General features: G+C 53.9%; 2 protein-coding genes across 2 annotated transcripts in view; one reads left to right on the forward strand and one right to left on the reverse strand.

Moving 5' to 3' along the window:
* The window catches only part of CCDC103 (coiled-coil domain containing 103), a 3,366-nt gene extending 2,828 nt beyond the window's left edge, over positions 1-538 (reverse strand). Inside the window, exons 1-2 of the mRNA XM_027667879.1 lie at positions 119-538; positions 48-65 (exon numbers count right to left, since the gene is read on the reverse strand). The gene's annotated coding sequence lies outside the window, so the exon portion shown is untranslated. The remainder of the gene's footprint in view (positions 1-47; positions 66-118) is intronic.
* Positions 539-705: 167 nt separating this feature from the next.
* On the forward strand, positions 706-21,773 carry EFTUD2 (elongation factor Tu GTP binding domain containing 2). The gene is made up of 28 exons (XM_027667867.1): positions 706-790; positions 1,090-1,195; positions 1,763-1,928; positions 2,326-2,404; positions 4,571-4,646; positions 5,177-5,242; positions 5,515-5,550; positions 6,356-6,446; positions 7,322-7,404; positions 7,884-8,050; positions 9,021-9,145; positions 10,726-10,789; positions 11,141-11,231; positions 11,992-12,127; positions 12,407-12,534; positions 13,564-13,757; positions 13,905-14,016; positions 14,218-14,358; positions 14,719-14,820; positions 15,317-15,399; positions 16,778-16,864; positions 17,137-17,263; positions 17,691-17,778; positions 18,132-18,250; positions 18,646-18,740; positions 19,487-19,640; positions 20,556-20,663; positions 21,218-21,773. The coding sequence occupies exons 2-28, from the start codon at positions 1,091-1,093 to the stop codon at positions 21,311-21,313; spliced, it is 2,919 nt and encodes a 972-aa protein (XP_027523668.1). The 5' UTR covers positions 706-790; position 1,090; the 3' UTR covers positions 21,314-21,773.
* Positions 21,774-22,050: the final 277 nt, after the last annotated feature.

Raw genomic sequence — 22,050 nt, forward strand, 5'->3', positions numbered from 1 at the left:
CCATCCCGGGATCCATCCCGGGATCCATCCCGGGATCCATCCCGGGAGCACAGGCACGGCGCACCGGGCACGGGGACCCTCCTGCCGCGACAGCCCTGTAGAGATGGCCTAGGGCACCCCACTGTCGCGACAGCCCTGCCGGGGATGGTCTGAACCACCCCAGCCCAGCCCTGCCGGGACTGGCCCCACGGATCCCGCTCTTATCGCGACAGTCCGGCCTTGGGGACTCCACTCCCACTGTGAGTGAGCCCTAAAGGCCACGCACGTGGGCGGCAATGGGGAAGCCCCGCTCCTATCGCGACAGGCCCCGACACAACTGCGGCCCCGGGGACCCTCACTGTCGCGACAGCCCCGCCGGGTGCCGAGGCCCCCCGGCCCCAGAGCCGCTCTATCGCGACAGCCCCGCCGGGTGCCGAGGCCCCCCGGCCCCAGAGCCGCTCTATCGCGACAGTCCCGCTGGGTGCCGAGGCCCTCCGGCCCCAGGGCCGCTCTATCGCGACAGTCCCGGCCCCACTCCCGCCTCCACAGCGCCGGGGCCGCGTGAGGCCCTCCCGGGGCTGCCCCGGCCGCGCCTGACAGACCCGGCCCCGCCGCCCCGCGCGGCCCCGCCCGGCCCGCGGCCCCCGGACACGCCGGGACCGAACCCGAACCGAACCGGGCCCGACCTCCGTGCTTCCCCCGCGGGCCCGGCGCCGCCGGAGGGCGCGGGAGGCTCAGTCGTGACAGGCGGCGCGGGCAGCCCAAGGGGCCTTCGGTAGCGGCGGCGCCGGCGAGAGCGGGACCGGGACGGGTGAGGGGGGGAGAGGGAACGGGGACGGGAAAGGGAACGGGAAAAGGAACGGGAGAGGGAACGGGAAAGGGAAAGGAAGCGGGAACGAGGACGGGAGAGAGAGAGAGGGGGACAGGGAACGGGTGAGGGAACGAGGACGGGAAAGGAGCGGGAGCGGGGACGGGTGAGGGAGGGGAGGGACCGGGAGCGGGGGGCTCGGGGTGGGGACGGAGCGGGGTCAGAGGCAGGCCCAGGGCCGGTGCCCCGGTGCGGCCGCGGGCCCTGCGGGCGGGCACTCGGTCACCGGCCCCCGCCCCCAGCATGGACACCGACCTGTACGACGAGTTCGGGAACTACATCGGGCCCGAGCTGGACTCGGACGATGACGATGATGAGCTGGGCCGGGAGGCCAAGGACCTGGATGAGGTGAGGGGGGGATGGCCCGGTCGCGGGGCTGGGATCTCGTCCCCGGGGTCGGGGTGGGGTTGGGGTTTAAAGGACTCACCAGATGTGTGCCCGGGGTGAAGGGGAAGGCAAAGCTCCCGCTGGGGTCACGGTGGGGACTGGGAGCTCCTGCAGCCGGCCTGTGTTTGAGTGGTGGTGCCAGTCCCAGGGAGGTTCCCTGTCCCTTTCGGGGTCTTCTCAGAAGCTGAGGCTGCATCAGGATCCAGATCCCCCCGGGGAGAGGCAGAGAGAGACCCCAGGGACAACGGGGGGCAGGAGGAGGGTGAGGGGAGCAAAGGGGCTGAGCCACGGGGGGAAAGAGGAGGTAGTTCCCATCTCCTGTGGGTCTGTGGGGGATGGGGGGGTGTTGTGTTGTGTGTGAGCTGGCGTTGGAGTCCCTGCCTGTGCTGGTGTCTCTGCAAGCCCAGGGGCTGCTCATTTTCCTGAGGAAGGGCTGTGCTGCTCTCCCAGGAGCTGCTCCCAGGGCACCTCTGTGGGGTGCTGTGGGTCCCTGGCTGGGGTTGAGCTGAGGGTGGGCCCTGTTTGCAGCTGGAGGATGATGATGACGACGATGACATGGGGGAGCACGACGAGGAGCACCCTGGCATGGAGGTGGTGCTCCACGAGGACAAGAAGTACTACCCCACAGCTGAGGAGGTGTACGGGCCTGAGGTGGAGACCATCGTGCAGGAGGAGGACACACAGCCACTCACTGGTGAGTGGGGAGGGAGAGAAATGGGTTTCTCTTCTGTGCTCCCCTTTTGAAGCCCCCTCACAGCCCCAGGAACACACACAGACTCTTGTTTGTCTGATGTGTGCAGGTTTGGGCTCTCGTGGTTGTTCCAAATCCCAAACAGAAAAGCAGCAATCAGCAGAGACTTGAAAGATGTTTAAGGAGAAGTTAAATACATTTAAGTCATCTTCTTTGATCCCTTTACACTGGAATGTTTGTGTTGGAAGGGCCCTGCAGTGACCCTCTCCTGCAACTGCTTTGATAAAGAGAATCTGTCAGCTGGAAAACTGGGGGTTTGATGGCAAAACTCCCTGTTCCTGGAGGTTGTTCCTGGTTTGGGGGCTCTGGGTGCAGTTTGTTGTTCTTTCTCTTGTTTCAGAGCCCATTATTAAACCCGTGAAGACCAAGAAGTTCTCCCTGATGGAGCAGACGCTGCCAGTCACTGTCTATGAGATGGAGTGAGTGCTGGGGGGATCAGCTCGAGCTGTCGCCACTGCTGGTCCCCCCTGCCCTGAGGGGTCCTGCTCTAGGCTGGGAGGGGTGGCAGATTTTTGGAGGGCTCTGGCTTGGTGTCTGACTGACCCCAGCAGCTGCTTCCCGGGTTCTGAACCAAGGACAAGAGGAAGGAAATGCAGGACAGACCATTTCCCAGACGTTTTCCCTCCCCAGCACAGGGCAGAGCTTGGACACAGAGGGGGAATCTCATCACAAGGTTGAGATAAAGTTCCATAGTCAGAGCTTCTTGTGGCTCAGGAAATACTTATGGAATGATTTGACATGGAAGGGACCTTAAAGCCCATCCAGTTCCACCCCCTGCCACGGGCAGGGACACCTTCCACCAGCCCAGGTTGCTCCAAGCCCTGTCCAGCCTGGCCTTGGACACTTCCAGGGATCCAGGGGCAGCCACAGCTTCTCTGGGCAACCTGTTAAATATTCATGTGGCACACGTCATACTGGGACATTTTAGGTTGACCCAGTCTCAAATTAGACCCCATCTATCCTGGAGGAGCTCCCACTGGGAATTTTTTGCTGCTGGGTGAGTGCAGAGCTCTGTGCAGGTCACCAGGACTGTGGGCGTGGTGGTGCCTGCTGGTTGTACCCCAAAGTAGCCCCTGGGACACCAGGACTGGGAGAAAATCTCTGGAAAAAAATTCAAACTAACTTAAAGATAACATCTCACACAAGTTTGATGTGGAACAAAAACCATAATTTGCTTTTTCTATTAAAAATCTGATCTTGGCATCAGCGTTTTTGCGTGCTGTGGTGGGTGGAGGGTCCGTGTCCCCTGCTGCAGTGTGTTTGTGCTGTCCCTGTTTGGGATGAGCAGATGGAGCTGTGGGAGTGTCCTTGGGCTCATCTCTCCATGTGCCACTTCATGGCCAGTCAGAGCTTTTCCCAGGTTTTAATGGTCTCTCTGTGTGGATCCCAGAAACAGGAACGGCTGAGCAGCAGCCCCAGTGTGAGCAGTCCTTCTGCTTGGCATCCAGCAACCTCTTGTTTTCCAGAGGGAACAGGATGTTCCTGGAGCTGGTGCTCGCTCAGGAATTCCCAGAGCTGTTTTGGGAGGGTCCATCCCTGCTGGTTTTGGTGCCCAGGGGGATTCAACAGAACCAGAGCAGAGCCCAAGAGCTGCTGGGGCTGGTTTTCCTCAGCAGACCCTTTGGCTCAGTCATTATCCACTGATTCCCTGCTCCCTGTGTGAGCTGTTCATCCCATTTGTAATTAATTCCTTTTGGTCCTGTTTGTTGATGTAAATGGTTAGGATGGGGCCCAGAGAAATTCCTTGTGGGACGTTGCCAGAAACCTGCGAGTTGAGTATCGATTTCCCATTCAGCCTTATTTTCAGACCAATTAGCAAGCTTTTAATCAGGGTTAGTATTGATTTCTGTATTTTTTAGCTCTTAATCGAAATGTTTTACGTTAAGAAGTCTACTGCATCAGTGAAAACTTACTCTGTTTAAAAAGGAGGTGATTTGACAGCACTTATTCTCTGCGGGCCTGTGGCAGTGGCTGCATGTTTTATAGCCTCCCATTATTTTTTAGGGTTGGCAATTTAGGCTCTCAATTATCTTTTGGCCAGGATCCCTGCAGAAGTGACTTGGCCCATCATTACCCAGCTTGGTTGCTGGTTCCAAAAAGACTTAAATTCCGTTGCTGTTTCCTTGAGTCCCTGGAATGTCACTGTTTTAAGACCTGAAAATCAGAATTAATGGTCTGTGGACCCCCTGGCTGCTTCCAAAGCTCTGTGGGGTGCTTGTTATCCAGCACGGTGATTTACTTGACTGCCTGCCACGGTTTGAGTGGAAGTGCTTCATCATCTGAGTGCATGGATGTGACTTTTGCTCCAGCACTGACTGGAAGAGAAGAAAAATATTCAATAATATTCCATCACTGGCAGCTTTGCCGGCTCCGTCTCCTCCCACCCACTGCCATCTGTCTGGGACTCCAACTCTCTTGTCCTCCCCATCTGGGAAGTGGGATTCTTCCCCCGCAGGGCACCGGCGGGATGGAAGTTTGGCGAGGATTCAGGGGGCACCATGGATGGAAAGCGTGGCTGAGATGGCGCCTGCTTTTCTTAGACACGGCAGGAGCCTCCAACAGTCTTTTGTGTTTTGCTCCCCCAGTTTCCTGGCAGATCTCATGGACAACTCGGAGCTGATCCGGAATGTGACTCTGTGTGGGCACCTGCACCACGGCAAGGTAGTGGGAACATCCAAAGTGTAGTGATAGTAATGGTGACCTCTCTGTTGTTTGCTTTGCCATCTGTCCACAGCAGCACCTTCTGCTCCTCTTGCTGATTCGCTTATAGGATCCTGGAATGGTTTGGGTGGGAAGGACCTTAAAGCCCACCCAGTGCCACCCCCTGCCATGGGCAGGGACACCTTCCACCGGCCCAGTTTGCTCCAAGCCCCGTCCAGCCTGGCCTTGGACACTTCCAGGGATCCAGGGGCAGCCTCAGCTTCCCTGGGCAACCTGTGCCAGGGCCTCCCCACCCTCCCAGGGAAGAATTCCTTCCCAATATCCCATCTAACCCAGCCCTTCTTCAGCTTAAAGCCATTCCCCCTTGTCCCATCCCTCCAGGCCCTTGTGAAATTTGTAGGTTTTCTCGTAGGTTAAATCTGTAGGTTTTACAATAACGTGCCCAAGGTTCTCTGTGCTGCTGCAGGAGGGCAGGGGTTGTGTTTGTCCCTGTCTGAGTGGAGTCACCTCCTGTCCCTTCTCTTTCCCAGACATGTTTTGTCGACTGCCTGATAGAACAGACGCACCCGGAGATCCGGAAGCGCTACGACCAGGATGTGAGTGAGCTCCTGCTCTATTCCTGCCCTGCCCTGGGAACAGGGATAGGGTGGCTTTTGCACCATGAAGGAAGCTTTTACATCCCCTGTGCCTGGGGACAAGGTGATTCAGGGACTGGAATGTAGGACTGGAAAGCCAGAGCTCAGTCCTACCTCCGCCTCTGTCACTTACTCACCACCTTAACTGTGTGTCCGAGTTACTGTGTGTCCTGCTTCAGATTTATTATTTGAGACCAAAATGTGATGTTCTGACTCTTGTTTTGCTTTTGCAGCTCTGCTACACTGATATATTGTTCACAGAGCAAGAGGTGAGTGGTCTTGCAATGATTTTATCCAGTTGTCTCATGCTTTACTCAGTTACAGTAGGCAGTTTTCTTGTCTATTTTAACACCTTTTTGTGCTTTTCACATTTTGGTTATTTTCTTTATCTGCTCCTCTTGTTTGCCTCAGTAAGATCCCTGGTCCAGCTTTCTTCCATTTCCCACAACCCTCATCTCCATGGATGATTTATAAACTGTGTAATGTTAAACCTACAGCAGAGTCACCGCAGCATGTGGGTAACTCTTATTTGCTTTGAGAGAAAGAGGGGGAAGAGGTTTGCAGCAGTTATGGATGAGGAGAAGAACTGTTTCAAAATAAATACATTTCTCCTCCTTTTCCTTAGCTGGCTCCATGTGGTTGGACATGAGTGGGAGGTTTATTTTGTGTCATGACCAGAACAATCCTATGAAGCATTTTTTTCTCTTCGTCTTAATGCTCTACTTTATGCTCAGTGTGATCAAGTCTTGCACTTTGAGGTGTAACTTGGCAGCAGCAGAGGGTGAAAGCACAGACAAACATGCACTTTCTGTGTCTGGTGTTGCATATTGTGCCTCCTCAGCTGGCATCAGTGCAGTGGTGGCTCACCAGTATGAACCAGTACAACTGGGGCAGCTGGGCTGGGTACTGCAGTGATCTGACGTTGTTATTCCTTCCCTGGGAGTAACAGCATGTCCTGGATGGATGTTAACTTCTTTCCATCTTTCTGATTTTTGCTTGGTCACCTTCTACATCTGCACATGGTGATCCCTGTATTTACTTTTGACCTGCTAATCCTGCTTTCCTGTGTTTCAGAGGGGGGTGGGGATCAAGAGCACCCCAGTGACGATTGTTCTGCCAGACACCAAAGGAAAGTCTTTCCTCTTCAACATCATTGACACTCCAGGTGATTGTGCAATCCTGAAAATCCTGCTTTGGGAACCACTTGGCTTTGTTTTGTATTTTTTGTAGCTGATTCCAGCCTGGTCCTGAGCCTTTAGCTAAGTTCATTCCTCTGAAGTCACTTCCAGCAGTAACAACTGCAGCTGGCCCTTAGTCACGCAGTCACAGCATGATTTGGGGTTAAGAGACCTTAAAGACCATCTAGTTGCAACCCCCTGCCATGGGCAGGAATAAGTCAGGCCTGTGTTTGTGATTAGCTGGCCTGATTGAGGGCTGATGAGGCTGAAAGGGTGTTTCACTCCAGAATACAAACAGCAAGGTAAATTGGCTTTTCCTGATGTTGCAGTGGGATTGTGCTTTGCTCAAGTGCTGTTGCCCCACAGCAAGACTCAGCGAATTCCCTTGAGCCTCTGACAGGCTCCTCTGGAGGGAACATAATCACAGGTCAACTTGTTTTAAGAAACTTTAGGAAAGAGGGTCTTGGGACACATCTGCTGAGCTACAGCTCAGGCTGAGGAAGGCTGGAGCAGGAGGAGGAGGCTGCAGGGAGAGGCATATGTTGTCTTTACTGAGGAGAAATCTTCCTCCTTTTCCTGAAGTACTTGCAAAGAGCTGTGAGAAAAACAGTAACGAATGTGAGGAAAAGTGCCTGTTAAACAAGTTGTTGTGGATATTCTCAAAAAAAGCATTAAAGCTGAAGTTGAATCCCCATGGGGAGCTCTGGCAGCCGCTCCCGGGTCCCTGTCTGGAGAGGAAGCCATCTCTGTTCTACCTCCCTGGGTACCAGCAACCACAGGAATCTGCAGAGCTTCCCACCCTCTGTGCTGCTGCATCGGGGTTTTCTCTGTCTCCACTCACCACCTCTCTGTGGTTTTGAAGGTCACGTCAATTTTTCCGACGAGGTCACAGCCGGCCTTCGCATCTCGGACGGCGTCGTGCTCTTCATCGATGCAGCTGAGGGGGTGAGTGCCAGCTTCTCCTAGGGGTGAGCCTCAGCATCTCTTCTCTGGAGTCTCTGCTCCTGCCTTAGCATGAAGGCCTGGGATGGGTTCAGCTTGCCGGGGTGAAGGTTTTTTGGAGAACGGGTTGGGAAGTGAGTTTTCCGTCCAAACAGGCAGTGACGCCTCTGGCTCCTGTGTCCAGGCTGATGTGATTTGTGTGGCCTGTAGGCTGATTACTCAACTTATGTGCATCTCCATCCCCATGATACCTAAAACCGAGCAGGTTATTTATACCAGAGATGTCCACAGGCTTGGATTCAAGGAATTCAGTTGGGTCAGCAGCTATCTCTGAGCTTCAGGAGGATTAGCTGATCGCTGGTGGCTGAGCCTGGGCTTTTCTGCAGCCTGGCAGCAGTGTAGGGGTCACTGGCTGCCCCTCACGCCCCAGATAGCATTTCATGGAGGCTTTCCTGGGGCTCTGAGCTGGTTGTTCCCTGCAGGTGATGCTGAACACGGAGCGGCTGATCAAGCATGCGGTGCAGGAGAGGTTGGCAGTGACCGTGTGCATCAACAAGATCGACCGGCTCATCCTGGAGCTCAAACTGCCCCCAACAGATGCTTATTACAAACTCAGACACATTGTAGATGAAGTTAATGGTCTCATCAGGTGAGGGGGTTTGTGTCTCTGTCCCACTGCAGGTGCTTCTCTCTGTATATGCCTGAAAACCCATTAGTTTTTCTCTTGATACGTTGAATCAGAGAAAATGGGGCAGGAAGAACCATTGGAAGTTTATTTCAGCCAATATGTTGAATTAGGGAGGATAGGCTCTTCCTGGCAAGCTTCATGGGATTTCATTTCCCCTCATTTTATTTGTCCTCCATTAAGAAGTAGGGACAGAGCAATGAGCTTCTGTGTTCCCAAATATCTCAAATTATCCAGAAATTATCCAGATTGTATCCCAAACTGGAGGTTGAGATGTCTCAAAGCTCCTAAATATTTGCTAAAAAACCAGGAGGGCTTGCTGTTCCCACCCCTAAACAAAGATGATACTGATATAATCAAATCTCCTTGCCAGCCCTGCTCAGGGAAGGGAGGGACATTTTGGTAGCCATGCATCATTTCCGTGTATTCTGCATCCAGGGAATTTCTTTAACAACCTTCTGCCCTTCAAATGTATGTGGATTTGCACATGGGCTCCCTGGCATATCTCTGTTCAGTGTATGCTGGCATCAGGCAGCTGGGAGGAGGGTAATTCATCTTAGCTTGCCTGTGAGCTCGTTAAAACTGTTTTGGTTAAATTCTGTCCTTGTATTATCTTTTCCCTTACTTGGTTGACCAACTTGGATGCTTTTTTTAGGGAAAGAAAACCTCCCCCAGACAAAAAAATCCAAAGCACTTGTGCTGATAACTTTTTAGTTCCAGGATCTTTAAATCTTTGCACATTAATGCTTTGAAGTTTCTAGGCAGAAAATGTTCCTGACCCTGAAATTCCGATGGCGAACGAGCTGCAGCTTAAAGATGCTGCTTGGCAATGCAGGAACCCTGCCTGTCACATACTGCTGTTGGGTGTGGGAGGTGGGTTGGAGTGTCTCCTTTGGTTCATAACACTGATTTGGGTTTGTTTTCCTCCTCTCAGCATGTATTCCACTGACGAGAACCTGGTGCTGTCTCCCCTTCTGGGGAACGTGTGTTTCTCCAGCTCGCAGTACAGCATCTGCTTCACGCTGGGGTCTTTTGCAAAGATTTATGCAGACACATATGGTGAGGATTATCCAGAAACCTGGTGCACTTCAACATCTCATTCCCCAACCTTTTTTTGTTGAGGTTTTCTAAGCCCTGCAGCTTTCCCAGCATGGAGATGGCCAGTGTTTGTGTTCGGGAATTGCTGGGACATGGGAGGAACTGCAGAGCTGAGCCTTGGAGGGCAGAAAGCAGAAATACAGTTTTAGCTGGGTATTTTCTCCTGATAAATGTTTCTTGAGTGAGAAGCCAAGATTTTATACATACCCTAAAGCAGGAATAACAAGCCCTGCTCTGGCAGTTGAAGGCAGGTGTGTGAGTCGTGCTTTGCCTCCTTATCAGCAGCTCAGGAGAGAAGCAGTTAAGCTCTTCCTGCCTTTTCCCAAAACTCTCCGGAGTCTGAGACTCAACTGCAGCTGGGCACAAGCTTGGCCCACAAGGTTTTGCACTCTTGCCCTCATTCTTTTTTAAGAAACTGTCTTTTTCAGTCTTTGATGTAATTTCCTGCTCCCCAGGTGCCCACTCAGGGCAATCTGCTGTGTAGAGCAGTGGGCTCTCTGCTGGCACGAGCAGCTGCACAGCCCAGGTTTTTGAAGTCTCCCACTGGGGAATTCAGGGATCTGTAGGAGCCATGAAGGGGGGGAAGAAGGAGGTTGTAAAGCAGCTGGCCCAGCTCCTGCAAAGAAATTGGCCTGAGGGAGGATGAAGTTGTAGAGGTCAGGGACCGGAGTGTCAGGACTGTCAGGGAGTTTGGAGCAGTAAATGAGCTCCCTGGGTGTCACAGCATTAACTCAGAGCCTGCTGGGATGAGACCCCATCTTTGGGGGGGCTGAGAAGAGCACAGTCAGCAGGAGATGCCACCCATGTGGGGCAAGAAGGAGCCGGTGGGGTACTTGAAGTCTGGAATATTGGATTCTGGTCATCAGGGATTGTGTGTGCAGCCACCACACATCAGCTGACAGGAGTTAGAGCAGTTTAAGTGTCCAAATAACAGCCACCATAAAATTCCTTGTGCTCACACATCTCCCCACAGCCAAAGCTTGTTTGGAAACTGCTGTAGGTTTTCACCGTGTCCTGTTATTTGTAAATTCACCATGACAGCCAGCACTGCTCTGTTCCCTCAGCACTGGGTGTTTGGCTGAGAAAGAGAGAGGAACCTGGAGATGTTCAGCAGGGCAGAAAATGCTGGTGCTGAGCCTGAGGGGTGGAGGGCAGCCCAGCACCTTGGCACTGCAGTGTCAGTCACAGCGTTCCCGTTTGGAAGCGCAGCAGATGTGGCTGGGCTCCTGCAGCGCAGTGTCTGGCAGCCAGTGCTCCTCAGCTCTGACCTCCTGGGTAGCTGAGAGAGCTGGAGTGTTCCAGTCTGTGAACTTCAGCGTCCCTGGGCTGCTGGGGACATCCTCAGTGGGCTGTTTCTCCTCACCTCGGCCTGGTCTCCCCAGGTCAGGGCTTAATCTTTCACTCAGAATTGGGACCTGGCGTTCACTCACCAGCATCAGTTCATTAAATCGAATCCTCAGGGCTGTTTTAAAAGCCAAAAAGTAAAGATTTCCAAGCTGAGAGAAATACATCTGATTCTGCCATTTGCTTTTTCCCTTTAGGAGACATCAATTATCAGGAGTTTGCCAAGCGGCTTTGGGGGGACATCTACTTCAACCCGAAGACGTAAGAACCCTGTTTGAATGTCTGTTACTTTTTTTCCTGGGTTTTTCCCTCTTTCCCTGTAAAATGTGGACTAGATGACCACCCAAGGTCATTCCAACCTGATCCTGTGATGCAGTACTATCTGGAAGGGTTGAGTCAGGCCTCCTGCCTGGTGTGAATCCACGTGGTCCTCCTGAATCCCATAAGCAGGAGCAGAGAGGCTCCTCTGGCCTTTGTTTGGAGTAAGCCTGGCCCTGACAGTTTCCTGGGGCTCAGGAGGGAGAAGAGGATAACCTGGCAGGAGCAGAGGCTGTGTAGGGGTGGTTCCAGGCTGCAGTTCTTGCTCCTCATGTCTCCCCTGGTCTCCAACAGCCGCAAGTTCACCAAAAAGGCCCCGACGAGCAGTTCCCAGCGCAGCTTTGTGGAGTTCATTCTGGAGCCCCTGTACAAGATCTTGGCTCAGGTATGTGGTAGTTCTTTCTCCTGTCTTTTCTCTCTTTCTCCAGCCAGGAGCAGTCAGGGCCTGGGCACTGGGTGGCAAGTTTGGTGCCTGTGGGACTCTTCTGTCCCATTCTGCAGCGTGATCTTCACAAGGGTTGATTTGGGGGTGCAGAGCAGCAGTGACAAACTCCATAACAATTGTTCCTTGCAAATGCAGTCCCGTATTTGCAGTAAATGGAACTGCCCTTAGTGTTCCTGGTGTGCCCTGATAGCAGCCAAGTGGTAGTGCTTGGACTTGGAGCAAAGACTTGGAGCACAAGTCTGATGAGGAGCAGCTGGGGGGGCTCAGCGTGGAGAAAAAGAGGCTCAGGGGGGAGCTCTGCTCCCAGGGAACAAGGGACAGCACAAGAGAAAACAGCCTCAAGCTGTGCCAGGGGAGGGTCAGGTTGGATATGGGGGAAAATTTCTTCACCGAAAGGGTGATCAGGCATTGGCACAGGCTGCCCAGGGTGGAGTCCCCATCCCTGGAAATGTTCCAAAAATATGTAGATGTGGTACTTGGGCACATGGATTAGTGGTGGACTTGGTCTAGTGGTTGTGTATATATAGGGCTTTTCCAACCTTAATGATTCCATGATCCTGTGATTTGACCCATCTGGCTCTCGTGTGAGCTCTAAACCAGTGCAGGTCCAGATCCCTGCGGGTGGTGTGTGAACCTGCACCTGGGAGTTACTGGCTTGGATCCCCCCACTGAAGTGAGAGTGGGGCTTCTTGTCTTGCAGGTGGTGGGGGATGTGGACACAACCCTGCCCAGGACCCTGGATGAACTTGGCATCCACCTGACCAAAGAGGAATTGAAGCTGAACATTCGGCCCCTCCTGCGGCTGGTTTGCAAGAAGTTCTTTGGGGAGTTCACAGGTAAAAGCTGTTTGTCTTCCCCTCCACAATCTTCCCTGTACCCCAATACCTCCCACCAACAGTTAAGGGCTATATTTTGGCCACGGGGTGCTCACTTGCACAGACCCTGCTGAGCTTTCCAAATATAAACCATGAAACCACCTGCCCGCAGGACACCGCTCACCTCTCCCCACTGCTGTGGGTGCACTGTGGTCACAGTGGCCTTGCCTTGTGCTTGTGGGATCTATTTCTTTCCTCCACACTGGTTAATCCTGTCCTCACCAATTGTCCCTGTTCCAGGCTTCGTGGACATGTGTGTGCAGCACATCCCCTCCCCGAAGGTGGGGGCCAAGACGAAGATCGAGCACACCTACACCGGCGGCGTGGACTCGGACCTGGGCGAGGCCATGAGTGAATGTGACCCCGACGTAAGGAAACTTGTGTTTATTTTGAGTGTCCAAACCCAAGGCAAACAGGCCCTGCTCTCCCTGCCCTCACAGGGCAGCTGCCTCCCAGCCAGCCATCTGCACAGATTTCACTCACAGCGCTCTGAAACCTCTCATCCGACACTGGCACAAATCTCCTCACTCCGAGGAGCTTCAGCTGCCTACCAGGGCAGCCCTGGAGAGAGGGAATTGTTTGACAGTGTTCAGAGAAGAACAGGACTAGGTCAGGACTCCAGAGCACGTGGGAGAGCTGCAGGGTGGTTTTGTGTCCTTTTGTTGCCTTTTTATCCCTTTTCCTTGAAGTTTGATTCTCTTCCCAAACTGAGAAAACTGATCTGAACTGTGCTGATAAAAATAACCCTGCATTAGTTAGTCAGCACCTTTCCTCTGAAAGCCCTGCAAAATATTGCTTCTCAAACAGCTTGCACTGAGCTGTCACTCGGAGTTGTCTGGAGCCACCAACGCCGGCAGCTGAGGGAGGAATTTGCCTGTGACTTTTGCTCTGATGTCTGCAGAGAAAATGAGTCTCTTATTTTAATGAGTTGTGATTATCCACATAACACTCCACATTGGTGACTGTCACCACATCACCAGGGTGGAGTGACCTTGTGGGACTGGAGGCTGTGGTCTGTGGGGGCTCAGGTGCTCTGCCCTGGGCAGCTTTGCAGGCCAGCAGGTGACATTTCTCCTCATGGCTTTGTACCAACCACTGTTTGCTACTCTGCAGGAGGAGGGATGGGAGCTCCAGAACAGTCCACCAAGGTCATTCCAGGGGTTTCCACACAGGGCAAGGAGATGTAGGGCCTCCACTGGGAAGAAATGAAGGAATTGGCAAATCAAAAGAAGTATTCCTAAATTCCAGCCCCTTTATACACGAATCATGGAATCAAAGAATATCCTGAATTGGAAGGGACCCACAAAGGATCATCAAAGTCCAGTCCTGCCAGGTCTGTGTGTGTTTCTTGTCTGTGCTTTGGAAGAGGCTCATTTCTCTCTCTCTGTCACGGGAAGGGTCCCTTGATGTGTCACACAACAAAAATGTACAGCACGGATGATGGTGTCCAGTTCCACGCCTTTGGCAGGGTGCTCAGTGGCACCATCCACGCTGGGCAGCCTGTGAAGGTCCTTGGAGAAAACTACACCCTGGAAGACGAGGAGGATTCTCAGATCTGCACCGTTGGACGCCTCTGGATCTCAGTAGCAAGGTATGGAAAGCTCTGGCAAGGGGCTCACTGGGGAGGGGAGTCACCTGGAGTCAGGTGAGGGGCTGGGAGGCAGGGAGAGCTGCAGGGACAGGGAGAAGGAGGGCACTGGAAGGCCTGAGGCTGCAGTGGTGCTCTCCTGCCTTGCAGGTATCACATTGAGGTGAACAGGGTTCCTGCTGGCAACTGGGTGCTGATTGAGGGCGTGGACCAGCCCATCGTGAAGACGGCGACTGTGACAGAGCCCCGGGGCAATGAGGAGGTACCTGCATGGCTGGCATTGCCCAGCCTTCCAGGGAGGCAGGGTGATGGAGGGCATCCCAAAAGCTCCCCTGGTGAGGCTGAAGAATCCTCGTGGCCCTGATGCTGAGGCACAAGAGCCACTGAGGGACAGGGAGCAGCTGTGTCCAACCCTGTGGGCTTCTGTGGTGCACTTTCAGCTCTTTGTCCTCTCTGGTTCCAGGCTCAGATCTTCCGACCCTTGAAGTTCAACACCACCTCTGTTATCAAAATAGCAGTGGAGCCAGTGAACCCCTCAGAGCTCCCCAAAATGCTGGATGGTCTCAGGAAAGTCAACAAGAGTTACCCCTCCCTTACAACTAAGGTACTGCTGGAGGGGTTGGACTAAATGATCTCCAGGGGTCCCTTCCAGCCCTGGCTGTTCCGTGATTCTCTGTGACTGTTTCCAGCCTGCGGTGGGGGAAACCTCTGGACTGATCTTAAAAGTAGTTAATTTTTTACTGTGGGTTGTTATGTTTGTTGTGGATCTTTTCATGCTGTTGCATGTTGATCTCATAAATTATGTGGAAATAGCAGAAAAGTATAAATCCAGCAGAAAAACACCCTTGCTGTGCCAGGGTGTTTTTCTGTGCCAGCTGATCCTTCCTCAGGCTTGAGTAGGAGCCTGGGAGGCAGGAGCTGTGAGCAGGAGTGTTGTCAGCTGAACCCCTCTCTTCTCTTCCAGGTGGAAGAGTCTGGGGAGCACGTGATCCTGGGAACAGGAGAGCTGTACCTGGACTGTGTGATGCACGACCTGCGGAAGATGTATTCCGAGATTGACATCAAGGTGAGGGGATGAGAGAGGGACTTTTCCCAGATGGAAACCCTGGAAAACCAGGGCTTTGTTCCCCTGTCTCAGAAGGATGGGAAAATGAACCTACCTGAACATACAACATGGATTTTGTCACATCCCTGTAAAAGGAAAAAAAAAAAAGGTCTGTTGGGGTGCAGAAATACCTCTTACAGCCTGATTGTCGCACCAATGGGATTGAGAGACTGAAAATTGTCTTAGAGAAGAGTTTTCCATAATCCAGCCTTTTCCTGTGCCCCAGCCATTGCTTGGTTAGCACCAAATAAATAAATTGAGCAGAATTTTTCATGCCTGGAATCAGGTTTAGATCTTCCTGTCTCATTTGAGTGAAGGAATTAGTGAAGCTGCCTGTGAAGCCTCAGTCCATCCACAAAACACTGCCAGGTGAACCAGTTTTTTCTTGTAGGTGTTCAGGGCTTTCAGTCTCTTTACAAACAAAAAAGGACTGAAAACAAACTTGTTGTTGTTCCAGGTGGCCGATCCAGTGGTGACATTCTGTGAGACAGTGGTGGAAACGTCCTCCCTGAAGTGCTTTGCTGAGACCCCCAACAAGAAGTAAGAGGCTGTGGGTGAGGGGAGCAGAGGGAGGGTCCATCCCCTGCAGGGGAGCTGTTCCCTCTGGCTGTTGTCCACACAAGTGTCCCGCTGAGCTGAACTCAGGAACACACTGGAGTCCCAGGGGGGTTCCTGTGCTGTGTGGGAGCTCTCAGAATGGAGGGAATACAGATCCACATCCTCCTTTTTACCTGTCCCACCTTCTCAGCAGTTCTGTGGGTGTTTCCCAGACTGGGAGTTGTCCTGGGAGCAGCTGCCACAGAGCCCAGTGCTGCCTTCAGTAACTCCCCAAACAATTTCATGAGCAAAAGCTTTGTCTTCTCATGTCCATACTTAATCTTGGATTTGTGCCTTCCTGGTGATGCCTTGGGCCCTTGGAGATGTGAGAGCATGGGACATTTTCATATTTGAATTTTCAGGGAAATCAAGATCTGCTGAAGATGGCTTTCTTGTGTTCCCCCATGGTTTCTGATTCTTCTTACCCTCTTTTATTCTGAGATACTCTCTCCATGGTTGGCAGCCTGATTTCTGGGAACACAGAGGTTCCAGTCTTCATGGAATCACAGGATGGTTTGGGTTGGGAGGGACCTTACAGTCCATCCAGTTCCAAGCCCTGCTAAGGGCAGGGACACCTTCCACCAGACCAGGTTGTTCCCAGTCTTTGACCTTCTGGACACATGGAATGACCTGTGCTGGGGACAGGTTACTGGTGTTGGGGGTTCTGGAGCACTTGGTCTGTGTTTACAAGGAGACAGTGACAGCAACAGGCACGTATGGTTTCATCAGCCCAACTCTGCTGAAGGCAGGGAGCAGTTGTAGAGTCCTGGAATCATGGAATCAGTAAGGCTGGAAAAGCCCTCTAAGATGATCAAGTCCAACAGTCAATGTAGCAGCACCACCATGTTCACCATTAAACCATGTCCTCAGGTGCCACATCCACACATTTTTTGAACACTTCCAGGGATGGGGACTCCACCACTGCCATGGGCAGCCTGTACCAAGGCTTTGCAACCTTTTCTGTGAAGAAATTTTCCCCAATATCCAACCTGACCCTCCCCTGGCACAGCTGGAGGCCATTCCCTCCCCTCCTGTCCCTTGTTCACTGGCAGCAGAGCCCGACCCCCCCCCGGCTCCCCCCTCCTGTCAGGGGGTTGCAGAGCCAGAAGGTCCCCCCTGAGCCTCCTTTTCTCCAGGCTGAGCCCCCCCAGCTCCCTCAGCTGCTCCTGCTGCTCCAGCCCCTTCCCCAGCTCCATTCCCTTCCCTGGACACGCTCCAGCCCCTCCATGTCTTTCTTGTCCTGAAGGGCTGCCAGTGCCTGATCCTCCCAGTAGCTCCATTCCCATCGCTCTCTGGCCTCACTGGGACTGTCTCTCCTCAGGAACAAGATCACCATGATCGCTGAGCCCCTGGAGAAGGGACTGGCAGAGGACATTGAGAACGAAGTGGTGCAGATAACATGGAACAGGTATGACTGATCTGGGAGAGCAGGAATCCATCTAGGTGCAAATAACTGGGGAAAAAAGGGAATGCTGGGATCTACAGGGTGCACAGTGTCAGGCAGGGATCCTGTTTGGTATTGCTGCCAGCCCGTCCATGAGCATCCCTGCCCCAGGAAATGGATTGTTCCAGGTAAAAGCTGAGACCATTTTATTACTGAAGGGAGCAGGGTTGCAAATACATTATGAGTGCAAGCCAGATACTTGTTTCCTACAGTTTCTTCCCTTGTTTTTCTATCAGGAAGAAGCTGGGTGAATTCTTCCAGACCAAGTACGACTGGGATTTGCTGGCTGCCCGTTCCATCTGGGCCTTTGGGCCAGATGCCACTGGCCCAAACATCCTGGTAGATGATACACTGCCCTCAGAGGTGAGGGAGGGGGTCATGCTTCAGTGAGACCTTTGTCCCGTGGTGCCAGGAGGTTCCCACTCCTCCCAGAACTTCCAGCAAGGCCCTGGTGCAGTTGGGCTGCTCATTGTTTGCCACAGCTCAGACCTGCTTCGCTTTCCCCACCACAGCTGTTATTTTTCAGGTGTTGCTGTTTGGGCCAATGTCTTAAACCTTGTCAGCTAATGGGCCTGCCTTTCAGGGGCACCAAAATATGGACCCTTAATCTATAGCTCTGGGGTGCCAAGCTCTGAAGCTGATGGTCCTGAGCTGTGAGAGCAAGGGATGGACATTGAGGGTGCAGGGGAACATTGCTGCTCTTTTAGGAACTGGCTTTTAACTGGGGTCTGGCTGTTACTGCTTCTGGTGCAGGTTTGGTTTCTGAAGCTGTCTGTCTGTCTGTCTGTAGGTGGACAAATCCCTTCTGGGCTCAGTGAAGGACAGCATCGTGCAGGGCTTCCAGTGGGGGACCAGGGAAGGGCCCCTCTGTGATGAATGTAAGTGGGACCTGTGGGGAAGTGGAACTAACGACAGGATTGATTAAGAATTTAATCTCTGAGCGTTCAGATGTCCAAGGCCAGGTTGGACGGGGCTTGGAGCAACCTGGGCTAGTGGAAGGTGTCCCTGCACATGGCAGGGGGTGGGACTGGATGGGCTTTAATGTCCCTCCCAACCCAAACCATTCCATGATTCTATGATATGCAGCGTTACGACATGGTCGTGCTTTCCCTGCTGGAATTAAATTTAGGAGAACTGCTGGTGTCTCTGGGCGTTGGGGCATGTTGAGATGCAGTTGGTGCTGGCAGAGGACATCCCCCCAGGTCACCCTGTGTCGCTTGTCCCTTCACAGTGATCCGCAACGTGAAGTTCAAGATCCTGGACGCGGTGATTGCGCAGGAGCCCCTGCACAGGGGCGGGGGGCAGATCATCCCCACGGCCCGCAGGGTCGTGTACTCTGCCTTCCTCATGGTGAGGCTTTGCTGTGTGTGATGGGCTGGGCTGGGCTGGGCTGGGCTGGGCTCCTGCCCCGGGGGTGCTGGTTTAGACTGACTCACCCACCCAGTAGCATCTCCAGTGCCCTTGAAGGGCTGCACTACGAGTGGTCACGTTCCAGCCTGGGTGGAAGCTGGTGTGCATCTCCTCGCTCTCCCCTCCCTGCTCCTGCCTGGCATGAGGGAGAGGGAAGTGTATGACTCGTGGCCAGATCCATTCAGTGTCCATGACGTTTGTTTGGGTGTCCACAGGAGCCCTGCGATCCCCGGTCAGGCTCTGGGTTTGACCAAAGAATGCCAGTCCCTGGGTCTTGCTTGAGCTGTGCTGGTGGTGCTGGAGGCTCAGTGGGTCGTGTCCCTGTCTCCTCACAGGCCACCCCTCGTCTGATGGAGCCCTATTACTTCGTGGAGGTGCAGGCCCCCGCCGACTGCGTGTCCGCCGTGTACACGGTGCTGGCCCGGCGCAGGTGAGCTGCTCCCATCCCCTGGAGTGCTGCAGAGCTTTGGGAGCTGGGTTGTTGGAGACTCCCACAGTCCTGGCACTGCTTCTGAAGTGAGGGCAAAGTGTGCATGAAGTGACAGCTGGAAGCTTCCTGACTGATCCTGGCTGTGTGGGGAGGGATGTCTGGGATCACACACAGCCTGTGGGTTGTGTCTGGTTCTTCCTGAGTGTCAGAGGAGAGAATACACAAAGGGATGTGCTCCCCACCAGGAGCACTGTGCTCAGCTCTGGGCCCCCAGCACAGGAAGGACAGAGGAGGCCACAAAGATGCTCAGAGGGCTGGAGCAACTTCCCTGTAAGAACAAGCTGGGAGGGCTGGTGTGGTTCAACCTGGAGAACAGAAGGCTCCAGGGGGACCTTAGAACCCTTTCCAGTGCCTAAAGGGGCTCCAAGAGAGCTGGAAAGGGACTTTGGACAAGGGCCTGGAGGGACAGGACAAGGGGGAATGGCTTCCCACTACCAGAGGGCAGGGTTAGATGGGACAGTGGGAGGGAATTCTTTCCTGTGAGGGTGGGGAGGCCCTGGCACAGGTTGCCCAGAGAAGCTGTGGCTGCCCCATCCCTGGAAGTGTCCAAGGCCAGGTTAGATGAGGCTTGGAGTAACCTGCCCATGGCAGGAGTGGAATGGAATAGGATTTAAGGTCTCTTCCCACCCAGACCATTCCCTGGTTCTGTGACACTTAGGAAGACCAATCTTTTGACACGTTTGCAGAGGCCACGTGACACAGGATGCTCCGATCCCGGGCTCCCCTCTCTACACCATCAAAGCCTTCATCCCAGCCATTGACTCCTTCGGGTTTGAGACCGACTTGAGGACCCACACGCAGGGACAAGCCTTCTCCCTCTCTGTCTTCCACCACTGGCAGGTGAGTCCATGCCCTGGGGAGACAGGGAAGAGGGGCAGGTAGGATCGGGTACCAGGTAGGTGCTGTCAGTGCCAGAGCTCACACAGGGCAGGACAACATCTCTGGAGAGTTTCCTCAGAGGATTTTGGGGAGGCTTTGTGCACCAGCTGTTCCATGTCTGCCAGGGCTTTGTTCCAAGTCCCATCACACCTTGTCCTAACGAGGGAGCACCGAATGCTGCTGCTGGCTGAGTGTCAGGGTCCTGGAGTGCCCAGGGAGAGGAATCCTCCTCAGGAGGAGGGAATATTTGGATGCAGTCTGCAGCCTGGGGAGCAGGAGCCTTGGAGCAAGGGTCAGATTCACTGATCTGACCCCTGCTGTAAGACATGAGGTGCCACACTTGAGCTTTACCTCTCACAAAAGGTGTTTTAAAGCTGTAGAAAACAAAGTTTGGGACAAAATACTGTTCTGTGGTCACTTTTGTGTCTGGGGCAAATCAGGTCCTGTGGGAGCCACTGCTGTGAGGTGCACAGTGACTTGGGTACAGCCAGGTGGGAGCAGCAGCTGCAGGCTGAGCCTAAAGGTCAAGATGTGAAAGCCCGAGGCTGAGCTCTGAAAGAACAAACACACCTGGTTTGTGGAGAGGGTTGTGCTGACTGAGACCCACATGGGCTGGGCTGGTTATTTTAGGGGTCTTATGGTACACCAGCCCCTGGGGAAGGTGGGACATGTCCTTGGCTTGTGTTTTCAACACCGTGTTAGTGGCTTCCCCCAGGCATGAACACCAGCAGTGACACGAGTTTGTGTGTGCCAGGAGAACAGAAGGGATGTTGGGGATGTCTGCAGGGCCTAGGGGCGTTTTCTGTTGCAGTTTGGGGTCTCCAGGAGGTTGAACCAGCTCCAACAGCACTCTCATGTCCTGGCCCTGTGTTCCAGATTGTGCCTGGGGACCCCTTGGACAAGAGCATCGTGATCCGGCCGCTGGAGCCGCAGCCGGCCCCTCACCTGGCCCGGGAGTTCATGATCAAGACCCGGCGCAGGAAGGTACATCTGGGAGAATCCCTGCAGTGTCCCAGCAGCTGAGCTGTTGCAGTGTTGTCCCTTGAGTGTGCCACGTCCCCTCTGTGTTCCCAGAGTGCTCCGATGTCCTCCCAGGGCTTCCCCAGTGCTGCCTCTCAGTGCCTGTGGGGGTCCCATCTGTGACTCCAGCCCAAACCAGGATCCTACAGCCTCCACTGAGCCCCACTCCCTCCCCAGCCTCTCTGACTCCTCAGTGGCCTGGTTTAGCCCCCTTGTCCTGCAGAAAAAGCAAGAACTGGTTTCTGAGCTGGACTGAGGGGCTGGAGGGGCTCCCAGGGCCACAGAGGGAGCAGAAGGAAGCAAGCTCCCCCATGGGAGGGCAGTGAGGTGGTAGATACGCTCAGCAACTGCACGTTCACAGCCTCCTGAGGGGTGTTAGAGGCCTTCAAACTGCAGAAAAGCACCTCATGCCTCTGGAGCCCAAAAGTTTATCTTACTGTGGGACACGAGAGCTTTTAGGTGGGATCTCCGTGGGGTGGCTGTGTGGGGAGTAACCCTGGCCTTGTGTTACCCCACAGGGCCTGAGTGAGGACGTGAGCATCAGCAAGTTCTTCGACGACCCCATGTTGCTGGAACTGGCCAAGCAGGACGTTGTTCTCAACTACCCCATGTGAACGTGCAGCCCTGGCCGGCAGCTCTCGGTCCTTCCCCGTCTCTGCCTGCCCAGCCCTGGCTCCTGGAGGCTCAGGGCATGCGGGGAGCTGCTCCTCAGATTGTTTTTCCATGGCTGTGGAAGTCTCCCTGGGCATTCATGGACCATTTGTGGGCATTCCCTGTGTGGGGAACAGCCCAGAGCCCTGATCCTTTCTGTACTGTGACCTCCAGCAAGGAGGTTTTCCCCTGGGATTGGCTCCTCCAGGCACGTGGAGCAGAGCACTGTGAATATGTCAGGATTCCTGAGGGCTGGGCCTAAACAGTGTGTCAGGCATTTGGGGCAGCTGAGGAGGGGAGGATTCTGGGGAGGGGAATCTGGAGGGCAGCGCTTCTACCTGCTCCCTGGGAGGAGAGATGAGTGTGGCTTTGACCTTTTTGTACCCCTTTTTTGAACCCTTGTAAACATTTAGTACAAACTTCCAGGCTGGGCTTGGTCTGATCATGCTCAGAGATGGCAGTGCTGGAGGAGCCTTCCTGGTGCTCCCAGCATGTGCTGCCCCAATTTCCCCCATCCTCAGCCCCGATTTCCCCATCCTCTGATTCTCCCTGTCCCACCCCCAAGGATCAAGTCATCCCACTGCTGCCTCTGGTAGCAAACAGAGCAGTCAGCCTAGGACAAAACTTGTCTTGCATTTTCTTCCTTTCTCACTAATCTTGTTGAGTTCTCAGGGATCTCCTCAGCTGCTCCTGCTCTGAA

Source organism: Corapipo altera, unplaced genomic scaffold (genome assembly GCF_003945725.1).
Source record: "Corapipo altera isolate COAL_440 unplaced genomic scaffold, ASM394572v1 174, whole genome shotgun sequence".
Taxonomy (NCBI): Eukaryota; Metazoa; Chordata; class Aves; order Passeriformes; family Pipridae; genus Corapipo; species Corapipo altera.

What these genes read in the sequence shown, in the direction of transcription:
- EFTUD2 (XM_027667867.1), top strand. Translation starts at nt 1,091, where the DNA reads ATGGACACCGACCTGTACGACGAGTTCGGGAACTACATCGGGCCCGAG. An exon ending in ATCTACTTCAACCCGAAGAC is followed by an intron (nt 10,790 to 11,140) that starts GTAAGAACCCTG and finishes GGTCTCCAACAG; the next exon opens with CCGCAAGTTCACCAAAAAGG. An exon ending in TGTACAAGATCTTGGCTCAG is followed by an intron (nt 11,232 to 11,991) that starts GTATGTGGTAGT and finishes CTTGTCTTGCAG; the next exon opens with GTGGTGGGGGATGTGGACAC.